This window comes from Aspergillus steynii (assembly GCF_002849105.1).
Source record: "Aspergillus steynii IBT 23096 chromosome Unknown P170scaffold_5, whole genome shotgun sequence".
In the NCBI taxonomy this organism is placed as follows: Eukaryota; Fungi; Ascomycota; class Eurotiomycetes; order Eurotiales; family Aspergillaceae; genus Aspergillus; species Aspergillus steynii.
The window spans coordinates 1,255,202-1,273,494 of NW_020194402.1; the positions used below are offsets into that span (position 1 = coordinate 1,255,202).

An 18,293-nucleotide genomic window follows, 5' to 3' on the forward strand; every position below is an offset into this window, starting at 1 on the left:
AGGTGCTGGAGTGGTTTCGAGTCCACAGGGTGGTGTGCATCTGCGAAGGTAAACATCTTCGAGGAAATAGCATCGAAACCCCAAAGATGCTGGCATGGGACATTTGCTAGAGTATTTGCGAAACTGTTCATGCATTCGTCAACAGCTTGGAGTGAGAATCCACTCTGAAACATGATGCTTTTGTTTCTCCGATTTAGTGCCATGGGGAGCGTGGCGATTTCAAAGCAACATGGTCATTAACATGGTACGATTAACCAAAAAGTGAACCCATAAAGTCTTCATATCAGACTGTTACGAGGTTTATAGTTCTCGTTGTGTCGTACATCTTCGAGCTTCGCATCCTCAATGTTAGTTGCGCTGTAGCTCGCTAGAAGCAGGAGGCTAGCCCTTGCCAGGCTACCAAAATAGCACTAGAACACCAGCTATCGCGCAAACTGGTATTGAAAGGAAAGTACATGGAGTGAAGAATGCTGCGTTGACTGGCTTAAGCATACAAGCACATGTCATGCTTAGTCATCCCTCCATCCTCAAACTGAAGCCGGAGAACCAGAACTCCGAAGCCTCAACCACCATTAACAACACAGCAAGCCCACCATGGCGCTCGTATCCTACTCCGACTCCGAGAATTCCGACTCAGAACCCGAGACCACCCCCGTCTCGCAGCCAAAGACGCAAAAACCGACCCCGGCTCCCGCAGCACCCTCCGCCGGCGGCGCATCCTTCCCATCCATCGTTGATCGCAGCAACCCGCGCAAAATCCGCGTGGCCCTGCCCGAAATCAAGTCCGAGAAACCCAACGATCAGGACGGCGACGATGGTCCTGCGCGCAAGAAACCCAGGATAGGCGGTGGAGGGGGACTGTTTTCGGGGTTTAATTCTTTCCTACCAGCGCCGAAGCGGAACCCGGCTGCGGAGAAGGAGAAAAACGCGAAGGCCGCGTCGGTGCGGAAGGTCTTTAGTTTGAAGACGGGGGCTGCGCCGGGGTTTGATCGCGAGGCTGATGCGGAAATGCGGAGGGATCAGGCTTTCGACTTAGTGACTGGTGGCGGTGGTGAGAATGACGATGAGACGATACCCAAGGCTGGGAGTCTTAAGACGGAGGAATTTGGCGAGACGCAGACCAATACAGAGTATAAGGGGGAGGAGGGTGTGAAGGAAAAGCCGGTGGAGGTGAAATTGAAGGGCAACCCGATGATGTTCAAACCGTTGTCGGTGGGACGAACGCAGCAGAAGAAAAAGAAAGCACCTGCGACGACGACTGCTACCACGAATACGACGAGCACGACTACTAGTACGACTTCCTCGCCTGCTGTCGATGCGCCAAAAGAACAGGCACCACCTCCCCCTGCTGCGCCCAAACCGAAACCGAAAGTCAGCCTTTTCTCGCTGTCATCGGCTGAGCCAGACGCAGCTGCTCCTCCTGCCCAAACGACAAGCACCACCTACGAGCCACTAGTATACAGTGCCCCCTCAGAAGCCCCTACAGCTGGACCGACGGCGCCAGAATCCGAGTTAACATCCGCGGGCGTAGCGACAGGGCCGGCCGAAACATTGGATAACATCGCCGACGATCTCAATTTGTCGCGCGCCCAAAGACGGCAACTATTTGGTCGCAATGCCGACTCGTCCAAGTCTCGAGTCCTCCATTTCAACACGGACAAGGAGTACATTGCCAACCAAGAGATGGCGCACAATACAGATCTTGCGGCGGTCCAGCACAACCCGGTGCGTCCGATTGCGCCAGGAAAACACAGTTTGCAGCAGCTGGTCAATGCAGCAAGCAACCAGCGGGAGGCTTTGGAGGAGAGTTTTGCCTCTGGACGGAGGAACAAGCAGGAGGCTGGGTCCAAGTACGGATGGTGAACTTGGTTGTTTTCAGTCCTTTTTAATATGGAGCGTGGACTTTATTTATTTTGGTAAACGGCGGATTGATACGCCGTACCATCACAGCCCAGGGAAAATTAATACAACATCTGGCCCAGAAAACTAATTTGCTTTTACTTTTCTTCTCCTATCAGGCTCAATACTACGTTCCGGTCTCTTGCGCTTTGTCTACAACCTCATGCCCGCTTTTAATGGAGTTTTCTTCAGTACTACGCTGCTTCCTGCCTGATTTTACCTGGCCAAACCACGTCTCACATACAGTGTCTGGCCAAATCCCCGAAACCCCCCGCGCGACGCACCCTCAGGTACGCCGGTTATGGGGCATTTTCCACAAATATCTGAGACGGTTCTCTCGATCTTATTGTAGCTGGGTTGGGGCTACCTACGATAACCAGATCGCTCAGCTTCCATTTGGGCTGATCCTGAAGTGGTCGGATGGCACTCGGTTGGAAGAAGTCTTGACCATGCAGGTTGCCAGAAGGGCAGGCCTCCCAGTTCCGAGGGTGATCTGCTATGGGGAGCATCCAGATAGTCCGCATGCTCCAGTATCGATTCTGATGACTCGTATCCCCGGCGATGAACTTGGCAGAGTTTACGAAACGCTCAGCGACGCTGAACGAGATTCAATCCAATCGCAATTAAAAGGGTATTTGGAAGCGATGCGGCGGGGGAAAAGTCCGTGGGGGGAGAACCGAGTTTGCTCTTTGTTGGGCACAGCGATCAGGAATGTCCGCATACCCAATCATCTCGCGGGCCCTTTCGAGTCGGAACAGGAGTTCAACGAGTACCTCCTGAGCCCTGCCTGGTCGGGCGGATTCCCATCGGAAACGGAATACCACAATGCACTTGATCGTGCCAAAAGAATAGATTCGATGTCTCATCGTGTTGTTTTCACGCACGGCGACCTCAAACATCATAACATCCTCGTGCGTAATGGACAGGTTACAGGTTTTTTGGATTGGGAGTCGGCAGGCTGGTGTCCTGAGTATTGGGACTTCACCACAGCACTCAGGTTCACCCAGGAAGATTTCTGGTGGTATAACTTCATTGGTCGGTACATGGCGGAACTGGACTGTGAACACGCGTTAACTTCTTTAACAAGCTCTTCGTATTACTGGTGACATAGAATATCATGTACTCGCTGCAAGACCCGAGAAGTAGACCACGAACGTAAGAATCAACGAGGATCCCCGGCAATCCTTATACCAGAGCTTTCATCACTAGATTGCCGTGGATGTCTCCTAGAGAATCATGGCAAAGATAAGGAGATTTGGATATTTCCAGGCAGAAACAAATAACCCCCTTTCCCTCCTGCATTCTTGCCCAATCACGTTATATCAATCAGTAATCAATTCAGGTCCCAGTGCTTTTATGTCTCACGAATAAGATTCATATAAGTCTTTGAATTTTCTTAATATCTAACAAGCAACAAATAATATTCACATGCAATATAAATAAACAGACACCGCTGAACTTTTCTCTATAACCAAAACAAACAAAATCTAAGAGGAAACATCAACAACCTCTGCAAACCACTGCTTCAACGCCGTAGCCAAAACAGCCGGTAACTCCTTAACATCGCGCACAACCAGATAGTAAGGGAAGGGGAATCCTTCCAGATACCGTTTCATCTTCAACTTCATCTCTCCAGTTCCACTCTCAGTGTCTGCTTCGAAGCTGGCCTGGCTAAGATCCAGAATGGAACTGCCCTTGACGGCATCCACGATGATGAACACGATCATGATCCGCTCCTCCTGAGCCTGGCGCACAAGGCGGCGAATAGTGTCGTGGTCCTCGCATATACCATCGGAGATAATGAGCTCCAGCTGCCAGAGATCGGCATTGCCGCCTCCAGGAGACTGCTTCCAGCGAGCTTCGCGGAACAAGGCGATCGAGTCGGCGATCAATTTTCGCACGTTGGTGCCGGTCTGCTGGTAGCTGAAGTGCTGGAAGACCTGCATACCGGCTTCCGACGAGAACGGCTTGCCGAAGTCATGCGCAACACGGACGTGGTCTTCGCTGCCGAATCCGAGCACGCAGAGATCGCCGGCCTCGAGCATGCTGAGACTCTTCGACACGAGCGCCAGCGTCTCGAAAGCAAGCTGCCCACTTCCGCTCTCCAGCATCGACTTGCTGTCGTCGACAGCAAGCATGATTTGATAGTTGCGCTTGGAGGGGATGGATCGGCGCATCCAGATCTTGTCGCGTTTGTATTGCGACGCGATGTACGGAATGATGCGCTTGATGTTCAGGCGTTTACCCGTGCGGAAGTCACCGCGCAGCTTCGTGGCCAGGGTTGGGGCGAGAATCAGGCGAAGTTGTTCGGTCAGAGAGAGGGAGAGGTCGTTGGTGACGGATTCGTAGTGAGACCAAAGTTTTTGGGCCTCGTCTCGTGGAGTGAGAGGAGGGAGGGTGGAGGATAGGTGGATGGCGGCGAGATGTGCGTCTACTTCATCCAACTCCTCGTTGACTTCTTGTTGGCCGGCAGCGTCAGTGGTGCGCTCCTGGGTGCGCGAGCTGTCAGGAATCATCGCGCCTGCGGTTTGTCCTTCGGCAGACGCAGTACCCTGGTCCAGCTGCATTTCGTCCTCCAACTCATTGCCTGGAAGCTCTTGGGGTTCATCTGAGTCCGGCAAAGGCTCGTTCTCACCAGGCTTGATGTCCGACTCAACGCCCTTGTTCTGATCGAGGGCCTTCGCTTGATCCTCATTTGCTTGACCAAGGGCTTGAGTATCGGCAACATCGTCTTGGTCCGCGAGATGCTCGAAATCTGCATCTGCCATGTCGGTATCCTGAGGCAGAGGATTCTGAGAATCCTCGTCTTCCTGGTTCGAAGCGTTTTTGATCTCTTTCTGCTTGCGATGCCATTCTTCCAACATGTCACCCAGCTTCTTGAATGCCTGCAGCTGAGGGTCCTCAGGGTTGGAGTCGTCGGCACCTCCTGCATCTCTGTGTCGCTCGCTGTCTTCCCCGTCTTTAGAAGCACCGGTTTGTTGTTGCTGCTCAGCAGATTGGTCGGCGGCGCCGTTCTCTTGCTGTGCATTACCGGATGCGCCCTTTTCTTGATTCTGGTCCTGGTCAGCGCCCAGTCCGCCATTGACAGCCTCGCTAGGTGCCACATCTTCTCCATTCATCTCGTTCTCGTCGCGCTGGAGGAGAAGGTCATCTTGGGGCGTTTCTTCGGGTTCCTCTCCGGGCTTCTCGGTTTCTTCTTCGCCATCGGCCTCAGCCTCAGCCATGTTGTCGTCCTCATTTCCTTCTCCCTCGCCTTCATCCTGTTCTTGCTCTTCATCGCCCGGCTCCATGCCATCATTCTCTTGGTTGTCGTCTTGACCATCAAGGTTCGGCTGCTCCTCCTCTGCAGGAGCAGCGCCCATGTCCGACAGGTCATCGTCAAGGCCGTCATCACTTTCTTGGCCTTCATCGCCCTTCTCTTCGCCATCAAGTTGCATCTCATCTGGAAGGTCAAGAGCCTCTTCCTCCTTGGCATGCGGATCTGTGACATCCATGTCTTCACGTCCAACGGCCTCGCCCTCTTCCTCGGGGGCTTCTTCATCCTCCTCCTCCTCTTCCTCATCCTCTTCGCCTTCCTTTTTCTCACCCTCCTCTCCCTTCTCATCCTTCTTCTCTTCCTGCGCCGCAGTCTGCTCGTCGGACTCAGACTGGCCCTTGCCTTGTTCGTTTTCGGTCTCCTTTTGCTGCTCGTCGTGGGCGCCATCCCACATCTTCTCATCAACTGCCGAAGCATCAAGATCATCCACGCTTCCTACTTCCTCATCAATATCACCATCTTCCTCTTCGTCTCCACTCTCGTTCTTTTCTTCATCGTCGTCTTCCTTGCGCTCTCCTTCCTCGCCTTGCATATCTTCTTGGTCCATGTCCACTGCGTCCGCTGACTTGTCCATCTCCTCGTTGGGCTTTTCGTTCTGTTCCTGGGCGAGCTCCGACAGGTCTTCATCGGCCCCGACATCTTTGCTGATGTCTTCAGCACCTTCGCCGTCACCAAGACCAGTTCCGCTTTCCAACTGTCCGGACTTGCTTTCTTCCCCGGACGCCTCTGCGGGGGTGCAGAATCCTTCAGACGCGATCTGGTTGAAGGACTTCGCGAGCACATACGACATCTTGCACGTTTCACGGTGGACGGTGATGAACCGATCCAGAAGGTCCTTGCAGATGTGACAGTACTTGTTCATGATGGGAAGCAGACTGGCGAGCAATGCGCTTGCGAACGCAAGACCGGAATCTGCGCGCGCTTGAACATGCTGAAGCGTTGCCAGGACGGAGTCCAGTGATGAAGTGATATCGGCCAGATGAATGGCCTTGACTGCCTTGCTGAAGAATTCGTCACTTCGCGCCAGCAGCCCGGGCGATGCGACCAGAGTTGGTGCCTCCTTGAGTTTCTGGATGCCGATGAGGATCTTGTCAACTGCTGCAAGAAGGCCTCCGTCAAACTCCTCGATCGCCAATCCCTCGGTAGCATGCGCCCCCTCGATTGAGTGGACATTGACGTTGGTCCAAGGGGTTACCTGGGACAAGGCAAAGGAGAGATCAGGACGAGCTTCAGTCCACTGGAGGATTTGATTATTCAGCTCGATGAAAGAGGATGAAGCCTCCTCGAGAACTCCCTTATGGTCCTGAGAGGTAACACCGTTTGGTAGATCCGGAAGACTGTTGAACGACTTACGCAAGCCGTCAAAGGTCTCTTTCCAGGAGCGCAAGCCATTAGAGACGGCCAGAGAGTCGATACCAGAGAATTTGGTGTGGAGTTCCACAATTGTCGCGGCTAGCCCAAGAATAGGCACCAACCACGAGACAGCCCTTGAGACGTCCTGCTTCTGTTCCGAAAACTCGGCATTCGGCTTGAAGATCGACTTTGAGCCCAGGGTCCACATGTTTGCAGTCTTGACAAGCGTTGACTGGAGGGCCTCGAGATCAAAGAGTGCGGGCGAGATTACGGTTCTTTGCTTGCGAATCAAGAACAGCAAGTGCTCGATGGATCCCGAGCTCCTTGAAATCTCCACGTTACTGAGATCTTCAGAGTAATTGCGCGATGCCTGACGGACACGAGGGAGTAGATCCAAGAATCGATGGAAGTAGAGGTCGGCACTCTTCGTGATGCCATTCTGCACAGTATTGCCTCCTAATGATGGGCTGGTGGCCAGAACTTGGGACACGGATGCTTGCGTTTCCATCAAGTTCATGCTGGCACTGCGCTTGACACCCATTTCCATGATCCGGCGCAAAGTGTCCGCGTAGAAGCGACGCTTTTGGACCTTGAGGTGTTGCACTCCATCCTTGTTCTCCTCGGTCAAAACCTTGGGTGTTTGGGTCCTGAACTCATGGATACTCTCAATGAAGAACTTGACAAAGCCCTCGAGTTCACCTGCGATATCGAACTCGGCGGGAATGGACATGTACATGTGTGTCATGTTGCCCACAGTACTGTTCGGATCCCTGAATCTGGGCGGGCGATTGGCCCAGGCTTTGTCAACCGTTTGACACACCTCAAGAGCTCCTGGGAAGCTTGCGGAAGACAAGTCCGGCCTCTGGTTGGAGAGCTTGGGCTCCTCATTATCCTCTGGCATGTCCTGCTCCAGAATCTGCTGAGCTGGTTGATTGAGAATTTCCCGATACTTGCGGACCAATTTGAACAGTTTGGAGTGCGATCGTCGGGCACTGTCTCGGAGAGCAACAATGTTCGTGTCTTTCCAGCTGGCTAGCTGGATTTGTTCCTTAATTTCCTTCTCATGGGCCACTCTTCTATCGTGCAGAAGCTTGTTCACCACAGGCTCGTACTGCGTGTAACGCTGAATGAAGTTGTCCAAAGCGGAGGTGAGTTGCTTCAGGGAAGGAAGGTCTTCAACGTAAAGCAGGAGCAGAGACCGGAAGTCCTTGATGAGTTGCAGGCGTGCGCTGTACTGGCCCAAGGTGGTTGAAAGGAAGAATTGTTCCAATGTTGAGATGACCTCGAGAATGTGGTTGCTCATTTCCTCTGGTCCAGATTCCGCGATGCGAATGGGGGCACCGATGATTGCTTCATAGGCAACAAACCACCACGAGCCCACATCTTGCGCACATTTCTCTCTCTCGATCTCCAACAGCCTAGCCCAAGTGGACAACTCAATTCGTCGCCAACTGATAGTCAAGGCCGTAATCTCATCGTATACAGTTACCGCCGAGAACTCTCTGCTTGCAACAAGCTGCCACTCATGAACCAGTCCATGCAGCTTCTCAAGCTTGGTAATGAACTTCGCAACAGGCTCGGCGTGCTTGAATTGGAGAATTTCATTGCAACACATGATAACGTCTGCGAGAACAGCATGGTCGGGCCAAGATTTCTGGATCTGGAGGAATCGAGATTGCGTGGACAGTGCCAAAGAGACAAGTTTCCTGGCTTCTCCGATGTTTGCATCGGTATAGAAATTGTAGTTGTTCGCGGAATCTGTCTCGATGTTGATGGCGTCCTCCAACAGCAGGAGTAAGCCGGAGATATGCTCTTTAGGATGAACATATGATGTCGAACCATCCTTCTCAGACCAGATAGAACCAAGCAACGAAGCAGATTCTTTGACGTAAGTTGTCAGAACGCTCGCGGGATTTTCGACTCGGAACAGCTTGGCGTGCAGGGAGGCAAGTCGAACAGAGATTGCCTTGGGATCAATGCGGGTGGGTTTAGCGTCTTCTTCAGCTGTGTCGTTATCATAAGTAGGGAACAGCTCATTGAGTTCCTTCTCGTCAACTTCCTCGCCATCCTCCCAGGAGCCCTTGTAATGGTATAAGTTCGACCTCTGTGCCTCTTCTTCCTGATCCTCCCGCAATTTTGCTTTCCACAACACATGGAAGTGATCAAACAGCTTGTAAAGAGCGTTACGTCCCGCCTGAGTAGAAAGAACAGTTGCATCCGCATTCGCGGCCACTCTCAATGATGATAATTTGTGGAACCACAAATCGATAGCACGCTTGGGGTTGGAATCGGTGATTTGACTTTCGAAAGCCGAAATGGGATGAGCACGACCTCCAAGGAAGGGTGTGCTTTCGCTGATGGTTTGAACAGCCTGCATATCGTTTGGTGATTGGAATCTGCTGGAGGCAAGAGAAAGCCCGAGATCCAAGATTTGAAGGAAACGAACAACAGGAACCGTCAGGTCATCATAAGATCTGTAGTTCGTGCTTAGACGTTGGCTTAGCTGGTGGATGTTATCACGCAATAATCCCACCAAGCTTTCTGATGCCTTCTCGATCGGTGCGTTCACAATATTTTCGGGATGTCTATCAAGAACAGACCGCACTAAACTTGAGAATTCTGCATGGAGCAAGCCCATCTCCGAGACCTGTGGTCGAGTGATAGAAGATGGGGGAGGCGCCGAGCCAAGGGCACGCAATTGTTCCTGCAGAATATCGTGCCGTATGTTCCTAGCCTGACCGGAGAAGCCGAGTTCAAACGAGGAGATTGCTTGTGCCTTAGTTGTAAGCTCAGAGGTGCGCTGTGAGTGGCGACCTCTTTGAACAACCAGGCTCAGAGAGGGATCAAATGGCTTGTCTGGGACGAAAAGTCGCAAAAGAATGACAGCCAACTGAACCACAGCAGCCCCGGTGTTTGCAGCATCCTCTGCATGCACGGAATCAGTCGACAGAGACACCAGAAGTGTTGGAAGTGCTCGTTCCGCAAAAGCTTTGAAGTAATGATCACCTGGTAGGTTCTTCTCCAGGTGAACCTTGAGCAACTGGGAGCCAGGAGAAATGCCTTGTTTAGCGATTGATTCCAATGTAGAAACCAATTGCTCAAACGACTGCGGCTCAAAGAACTCCTTGTGTACTGTAATAAGCTCTCGAGTAAGTTCAGACAGCACTCGCCTAAGCGTGCTAAACTGATCCATGGCAATCTCATGTGAAGACAAGGTCAAGCTCTTGGATAGGGTCTGCTTCTCCACTTCTAGGGAATCCATTTGACCTAAGCTCGTGAGATTGACAAATGTCAATTTCTTGAGTAGATCCAAAGAGAAGGTGCCATTGATAGCAGTGCCGAATGACGAGGAATGTCCAGATCCTGAGAACAGTGATAGCCTATGGAGGATACTGGGAACTGGAGTCTGGAACATCGAAACATCCAGAGGCCGGGCAGGGCGGCCAGCCAGTAATGGAAGCACAGATTGGATAACCTGATTACCGCCCTTGTTTTGAGACACAGAAGATAAGTCATGGTATTGACAAAGAGCTTCAAACTCATCCAGGAAGTATGGATTCTGAGCTGTCTCGCGGTTTTGTGTGACATTTGCCAGTTCCGCTACCATCTGTTTGAGACCCTATTTGCGAGTAAGCATCTAAAGACTGATATGGGGGATTTGAGGATGGAAACAAAGAATGAAAACGTACTTGCACAAGTTCTCCCTCGTCTGCGCCGTCAACGAGAATAGAGTGCTGCGCGTTAATAAGAGAGTCGCGAACTCGGCTTAATTTCGATAAATCAAGACGAGTTTTGATGGCAATGTCAGTAAACTCAGAAGCAACAGCCTCCAGATCCAGAATAGACTTCAATTGACTTTGCGTGGCGGATGTTGCAGGCCTCCACGATTCCCAGAGTCTCTGCATGCTGAGCCCGGTTTTCAATGCCCAGTTTTCCTGGAATCGGTCAAGCGCTTGGGATAGAGCAAACGCCAATGGCTTCAAAAGGGCCCAAGAATTTGCCAATGAGGCAGATAGCTCTCTACCAATTTGAAGATACACCTGGAACTCACCTTCATCGACCTCATTTGCTGCAGTTAGTCTAAAGACATCCATGGTGAAGTTGATAATTGCTTGAAGGATGGGGAGAATTTGGGGAGCGTGAAGAATGTCTTGATCCAAACCCTGGATGAAGTCGTACACTGCTTGCCCACAATCCGACAAGAAAGAGCCAACTGGCTGAGTTGCATCTTTCATGAGAGCAGGAATGCGTCCAGAAGCTAGAGACCGCTCCAACCGGCTCATTTGACTCGGTTTCAAATACTTTCCTGACTCGTCTGCTTGTTGCAGCTTCTGCCTTAAGTGATGCAAATCCAGCTTAGACTCTTGTAATTGGGCCAGGATTGCGAGGGGAGTGAAGGACGCATCATCACACAAGATCGAAGCTAGTGGCTCATTGACCAAAGGATGAAGAGGCTGTAATTGTCCCTGAATCGACAAGGAAGCACCCCCAAGTGCGATCGAGCCGTTGAAATGGTTAAGAGGCTTCCAGCCCGAATTATCATGCACAGCGGACACGTATTGAGGAAGCATTGACGAGAGCAACTCTTTCACGGAATTCGAACAGTACGGCAGGAAGAAGTTGAGGTTCTTTTGGAGATACGCAAGGTCTCCAATCGAAAGGTGGTCCAAACACACTTCATAAGCTATCCGCGCTAGGTCTTCAGAGGTGACTGAGGAATCGAAGTTCCAGATAGAGCGAAGACGATATAGGGAAGACTGGCATGTATAGGAAGGCGTGAATGTGCCCACAATGTTGTCATCTTCTTGAGGCAGGAAGCAAACCTCAACACATCGGTTTCTCATGGCGCGTGAAAGTTCTCCATGACGAGGGTCAACTGTCAAGAATAGCCTGAAGTTTGGATGGGGCTTAATAACGCGGGCAGATCCATCTTCGGTCCGTTGCTCATTGAGGATCAAAGCTCCATTGGGCTCGGTAAGAGAGTTCAACCTATCCAGAACAGATGGGTTGCAAAGGTTGGCATTATCAAGGATAACCCAATGGCCGTGTTGCACGGCCTGAGTTAAGACACCTTCTGTCCATTCAAAGCCCACTTTCATTTTGTCTGACTGTTTTGACTTCTCCAACAAATCCTGAGCGCGGAGAAGGAGGACTTCAAGGGATTGTTCCGGATAAAGCCGGCATAGTGTCGTGAGCGATGAGCAAATGTTGTCCAGGGAAGTTTCCGTTTCCTGTAGGGCCTCAAAGAGCTGAAGAAAGGCGGGGACTCCGTCAAAGCCGCTTCCCGAGGAGTAGGCAGAAATGATATATTGTCGGAGCAACAGCGAGATATCTTGCATCAGCGACGACACCTCTCTCTTGTGGTCAATTTGCTCAAAGCCACCGATCAGGTCCATTGTGTCGGTGTCGGCACTCAGGGCCAACTCAACCAGGCTAGCACCATTTACGGCCGCGAGCTTTCGGATCAAAGTGGTTTTGCCACAGCCAGAAGATCCTACCAGAATACTGGGCCATGATTGCTCAATACATAGCATGAGAGACTCGAGAACCGAAAGATCTCGCGGGAGTATTCTCATCTGGGGTTCAGGGGTTTGCTGGAGGAACAGATCCCTTCGCATTGTCCCAAAACCAACTTGCATGTAGTCTGGCGTGAGGTTGTGGTAGTAGTTCTTGGCCGCTGTTGGAGTATCCTTGAAGACCTGCTTGTAAATTTGAGCGACCAGCTGTCGATCCTCTTGAGATCTAAATCGTTGAGAGATGATGATATCAAGGAAATTGATCGCCGGGATCTGCAAATTGCCACGGTCTGCTAGTTGGAGCCATCTTTGAATGTCTCGTAGATTGACTTCCCACGGGCCTCCAACTGCTCCTAATCTTCGTTCTTGAACAATGGCTGTGTTCAACCTCGACACAAAATCTACCAGTCCGTCGGTTTGTGCTGAAGGGCTTCCGGGGAAAAGCTTTGCGCATATCCTCTTCAGGTCATCGTTGGTGAAGCTATCCGCATACACAACTGTGAATCGGTTGACAAAAGAGGCCGGAAGTCCCTTTCTGCCACCACCCTGATGATGCGGGTTCTGCGCAGCAAAGAGGACAAAGTCGGGGTGTCTTTTGAATGTTTGATCAAGCTCTGCAACGTAAACCATTTGACGATGGTCCAAACAGGCATTTAGACCTTCAAGAACAGACTGGGAGGCAAGGTTCATTTCATCCAGGAGAACCCAGTCACCACGCTGCATTGCTTGTAGGAAAGGAGCGTCGCGCCAGGTAAACTGACCAACATCACCACCTTCCACCGGCACATCTGATCCAAACAAGTCTGTAAGGTCAGTTTGTTCAGACAGATTTATCCGAGTGAGAGGTTTTCCCAATGCTTTGGCAAGAGCTGTCACAAGCGTGGTTTTTCCAACACCTGGGCTGCCTTCGAGGAGAATGGGCTTCGGCAATTGTAACCCACGGGCGATCCTAACCGAGTTGGCAATGGTGGTAGGAGCGTCCATAATGAATTCAGGGTCTGGCGTTGTCTGGCCGTTTATTTCCAGGATGAACGGGCCAATGCGTAGAGAACCATTCTCTATATCGATGGTTGAGCGCTGGAGATAAATGCCCTCGGCATCCACATTAAAGAGCTCTCGTAGCTTGACAAGGCATCGTCGTCGATTCCCTTCAAGATCGTGCAACGTTGATGCGAGCATCGCTGCCGGGTTCGCACCGATAGTGTCTATGAAAACCATCGCCGCTCCCTGCACGATCGAGAATAGAGGGTCGGTAGTCTGGCATTTGTTGACGAAATCGACCCATCCGAGAAGATCACGGATAGAAAGCGATTCAGTCGTCGAGTTCTGGAATGTCCACTTGAACCATTTCGCAAATTGCAACATGCCCTTAGGGACATCTTCCGATTTCATCTCAAGTTTCATTTGGAGAATGGGGAGAATGTCTTCATCTTCAGACAGTTGGGGCGCCCATATCTCAGTCATTCGGTTTCTCAAGGCTGCTGAGAGTTCACGCTTTCCATAATCTCCTCCCGGGTTCATGGTTGAAAGGAACTGGAATCCATCATCGGCGACCACCATTGAATCGACCGGGCCCTTTTCTGCAAGGAGAATCGATCTATGAGGTTCTAAGACACTGTTCAATCTTTCCAGCACCGAATCATCAGCCAGTGAGATCTCGTCTAGAAGGAAGAATTGTCCCGTTCTCATGGCAGTAATCAAACTTCCATCGGACCATTCAAACAGAGCATTGACGCGGGCAATGTTTTTCACGATTCGTTGCACTGTCTCCGGATCGCGCGTTTGCAGCTCGTCGGCGCTCAATGCGCTGAAAGCTTGCTTTAACTCCTCGATTGAGCTTGACTCCACATTTTCTGAAGGAAGCATCGACCGAAGATCATTCAGCAAAGCTTGTTCGATGGCGGACCTGTTTCTTACAGGTCTCTGGGCTCCTATAAGATCACCGGTTTCCAAATTCACATGGGCATTGACAATGAGCAATTGCTTCCTGTAAGCTTCAGCAACGGCCTGGCAAAGCTGGGTCTTTCCGCAACCAGTTTCTCCAACAAGTAGAACTGGCTCGTTGTTTTCAAGTGCAACGGAGACCAAGATGAATAACCTTCGCATCGCCTTCGTCCAGACAATTCCAGGAGCAAGGGTCTTAAGAAGAGGCGCACGCTTGTCTAGCTCTGAAGCACTATATACCACATCCTCATCGATACGGACCTTCATGACCTCTTCGATCACGCTCTTCACAGCCGCCCGCTCTTGTGGATTCCGAACACGCTCCGCAAGTAGCATGAAGCCGTTGATTGCTAATTGGTCACGGTCGTCTGCTCGTCGGAGTGCCCATCGGAAGAGATCACGCAGGGTGGCAAAACTGTTCTTCTGTTCGAAAAGTCGGTTTGCTTGGCGGAGGAGGGAGAGTTTCCGGTATACGGATACAATTCGAGTGCAAAATGAAGGCGCAATCTGAGAACGCTCCTTCAAAATGAATTCGAGTTCACTTTCCGGGATGTCATCAAAGTGAAGCTCGAGGAAACGATTGCGAAAAGCGCGGGATAACACTTTCCGGCCACCATAGAGACCAGCGGGATTTTGCGTCGCAAAGAGCATGAAATTCGGATGCGGGTGAACCACCTCCTGGGTTTCGGGTATGAATAGTTCACGGTTGTCATCAAGAAGTCTGTTCAATGCTTCCAGGACATCCGATGGCGCTAAGTTCAGCTCATCTAGGACGATCCAGTATCCGTTCCTCAATGCTTCGACCATAATACCTTCCTGATAACGCAGAGTTCCGTCCTCATCGGAAACATATGACCCCAGATATTCTTGAAGATCTGTATGTTCGTGATTGTTGATTCGAACAAATTTATTGCCGGAGACCTTTGCCAGATACTCAATCATACTGGTTTTTCCAGCAGAAGTCGGACCCTGCAACAAAACTGGGAATCGGCGAGTTGAGCTTGCTCTAACCAAATTCTTCAAATTCTTCTCAATGAAAGGCGTAATGATGTAATGAGGCTGTTCCTCGGGGATGGTGTTCCCTTGCCGCATCCAGTAGTGTTTAAATTGCACATAAGAATGCCCATCACTGGGGGGCTTGGGGGTTTGCCCAAGAAGCGCTCTAACATTCCTCGCATTGGTGAATATGTGTCTCTCCAGTAGAGGCGCCAGAAGCCTTTCCGATTCCTGACTCAAAACAGTCAAGAAACTCATGGAGAACCCTTCGAAAACGGATCGACGTAACCCATAAATGTGTGCATGGTCGGTCACATAGATGAGGGCCCGGACGAGAGTTCTTATGCTGAAATGTGGACGTTGCCCGGCTCCGTCTGTGAGCTTATTCTCGTTGCTAAGCTTCTTCGTTTCCATGTAAAGATGTGCAAGGTCCGATACAATTCTGGAATCGCCTAATGTCAGGTCACCAAGATACTTCTGTATCAAAGATAGTAGATCGTCAAGGTCACTGTCCGGAGAATGCACGTATACTTCAGTAAACCGAGAGCGAAGGCCAGGAGGCAAGTCCTTCTTTCCTGCATCTGTTGCCGGGTTCATGGCACCGAAGATACGGAAATCGGGGTGCCCGAAAACCCGCTCCACATCACCGGCTTCTGAAAGTAAAACGGATGGTGCGCCGTCGCTACCATGATGCAGAAGACTGGCAATGTTCTCCAGAGTATCTGGCGAAGCCAAATTGACCTCATCGAGTAGGACCCATTCACCATTCCGCAGCGCTCTGACGATTTTGCCCTGGACAAAAGCAAACGTGAATTTGGCATCGCCTTGGGAAACTTGAGCTTCGAAATCATTCAATTGCGCAGCGAACCTTTCCCATCTCTGTCGCAACTGCTGGTATTTCGGTGAATCGAGTTTCCGCTTCTTGGCTGGTTGTCCTTCCTCGGCCTCTTTCTCTTGACCTTTGTCTGCTTTGAAAACACCCTCCGCTAACCGAACAGCTTCATGCCAAAGATTGACCAAGCGCACCCAATTTCCTGTGGTAACACTCTTCGTGACGGATGAGAGGAATTTGTGGTTTTTCTTTGCTGAGAAAGTCAACTCGAACACCGAAGTGAATTCATCAAGCATAGGGACAGCCATAGTACGAATGTTCACGGGCTTATAACCACCTAGAAGATCAGAACTCTCACTTTGCTGTGACAAATTCACTACTGTAAGCTTTTGCCGCAAAAGAGTAGCCAGTTGCTGGATGACTGTTGTCTTTCCAATACCAGTCTCTCCAACAAGAAGAACAGGCTCTGCCATTTGTACGGAAGCAGCCACCTGTTCCATGAGACTGACAGCGGCTCTTGTGGAGGCGAAGCGCGATGAGGCAGATGCCATCTTGGATAATGACCCAGTAGGCACCTTGACTTTTCGGCAGATCTCCCTTCCAAGTACAAGACTATTTCCCTGGTCTGAATACGCTGGAACTCGCTCATGAAGGCTGTAATGCGCTCGCTGAGGCGATATTTGGAGGGCTGACGCAACGACCAGAGCAAGGGAGTCTGCCATTGACTTTTCGGGGATATAACTGAGGAAGATGTCCACGAAGTCCATAAATATTTCATCGTCGGCACCTTCAGGGGTAGCTTCGTAACCCGTCTTTACGCCTAGGCGCTGGAGTCGTTTGTGCAGTCGACTGCAAAGTTTGATTAGGTCACGAAGACCTGGTGTTCGGCCTTGGGAGCTTTTGATCGCAAGACTCCCGTGAAAAGAGGAACAGAGGTTTTGATAAACGCTCATGATGATCTGGATCCGAGACTCCAGAAGAGGAAACTTTTGAGTTATCACCTCGCGGATCTCGTCAATGGAGAGGGAATCGATAGACACCCGTTGCCACAACCGGCTCCCAAGAATAGTGGTGTTTGGGGCGATCTCTTCACCGGCGATGTTGTACGAAGACTTCATCGTTGCAATGATTCTGAATCCCTCAGCACACTTGATTCGCTCCTTTCTGCTAGCGATAGTCAATTCCCCTTTTTCTATAATAGGGAGGATGAGACCAATGACTTCAGAAGGAGCGCGGTCAAAGTCTTCAATCAGGATCCAGCGACCTTCTCTTGCCGCCTTAGTCAACACACCCGGCTGCCACGCAAAAGATCCTGTGGTCGGGGATGTCGAATACATTCCAAGAAGACTTTTAGCATCTGTTTGTTCATTCAGATGAAGTGTAACCATGGATTCTGATTGGCCCATTGTCGCCGCAATGTCATTGACTAGTGAGGTCTTCCCTGAGTTTGGCAAACCAATCAACAGCAAAGGACTAGAAGTGTTCAAAGATGAAGCGACCTTCCGCAGGTTTCCCACAGCAGTCGGTGTTTTCACCATTGAAGACGATGGGGGCAGCGTGTCATTCAGTCGTGGAATCAGAACACCGCAAACCTCGGCAGTTCGCGGTGTGAAATATTCTCGTAGACTCTCAACCTGAACTAGGATTTCCACGCTCGAACGATTGGATCTCGCAAGCTCGACCCTCTTGGCAAGGGTGTCCCAACGGCGTTCTTCCCATAGGCCAAGGCAGCGATAATCGATTGTGATGCCTTCCCAAATGCCCTCAAAAGCCTCCCCGGTGATATTTGCCCGGACCAACTTCTCCGTGGCAGCATCAGCTGCGCGCACATATAGAGCAAAGCATCGCACTGCAAGGTATCGGACGGACGAGTCTCGGTGTCGGAAAAGGAGCTGGAGTCGGGACGGCGACACGGCATTCGAAAAGGTCTCTAAGTCGTATGAAAGGAGTCGGAAGATTGATAAAAGTAGGGTGCGAATCGTAGCGTCATCCGTCTGCATTAGTGTTTGCTCGTCGGACGCAGCCAACGCCGACAAAGGTCCAGCCCGAGACATGGCATATTGGCTTGCAAAGGGTCGAAGATACGGCGCGAAGGGTAAGATTCGCGCAAATGCGGAAATAACTTCGATCTGGTTCAGATGAGAGTCTGACAAAAGCCATCGTGCAGCCAGGTCCACAAAAATCGGTTCATATATGCAAAAGAAATTTTCTGTACATCCTGACCTTGAAGCGCCAACCGCAAGCGCATTCAGGTACTGGGTCCCAGAAGCTGTGCGAATGAGTTCCGCAATCTCATTCGGAAGCTGTTCATGAATCTGGGACTCATTGAGAGCCCTCTCGTAGGCAGGCGTGGCGTCCATGCTGAATCCTGCCGCCAGAGGAACTCATGTGCCGAGTTTAAATCTAACGAGGAGAGAAAGTTGAAAATATCTCGTTC

The 18,293-nt window shown here is 50.9% G+C and overlaps 3 protein-coding genes across 3 annotated transcripts; 2 read left to right on the forward strand and 1 right to left on the reverse strand.

The window, feature by feature from the left end:
- Nucleotides 1-576: 576 nt before the first annotated feature.
- Nucleotides 577-1,863, forward strand: P170DRAFT_360697 (PRCC domain-containing protein; the record flags this gene model as incomplete). Its single annotated transcript, XM_024844426.1, has 1 exon — nt 577-1,863. A coding segment is annotated over one exon (1,287 nt), but the record flags the coding sequence as incomplete, so codon positions are not given.
- Nucleotides 1,864-2,075: 212 nt separating this feature from the next.
- P170DRAFT_447733 (kinase-like protein) lies at nt 2,076-3,005 on the forward strand (the record flags this gene model as incomplete). Its single annotated transcript, XM_024850910.1, has 1 exon — nt 2,076-3,005. The coding sequence occupies one exon, from the start codon at nt 2,076-2,078 to the stop codon at nt 3,003-3,005; it is 930 nt and encodes a 309-aa protein (XP_024703164.1).
- Nucleotides 3,006-3,386: 381 nt separating this feature from the next.
- On the reverse strand, nt 3,387-18,216 carry P170DRAFT_510583 (AAA family ATPase midasin; the record flags this gene model as incomplete). Its single annotated transcript, XM_024854795.1, has 2 exons — nt 3,387-10,187; nt 10,258-18,216. 2 exons carry the CDS (start codon nt 18,214-18,216, stop codon nt 3,387-3,389), a joined length of 14,760 nt encoding a protein of 4,919 aa, XP_024703165.1.
- Nucleotides 18,217-18,293: the final 77 nt, after the last annotated feature.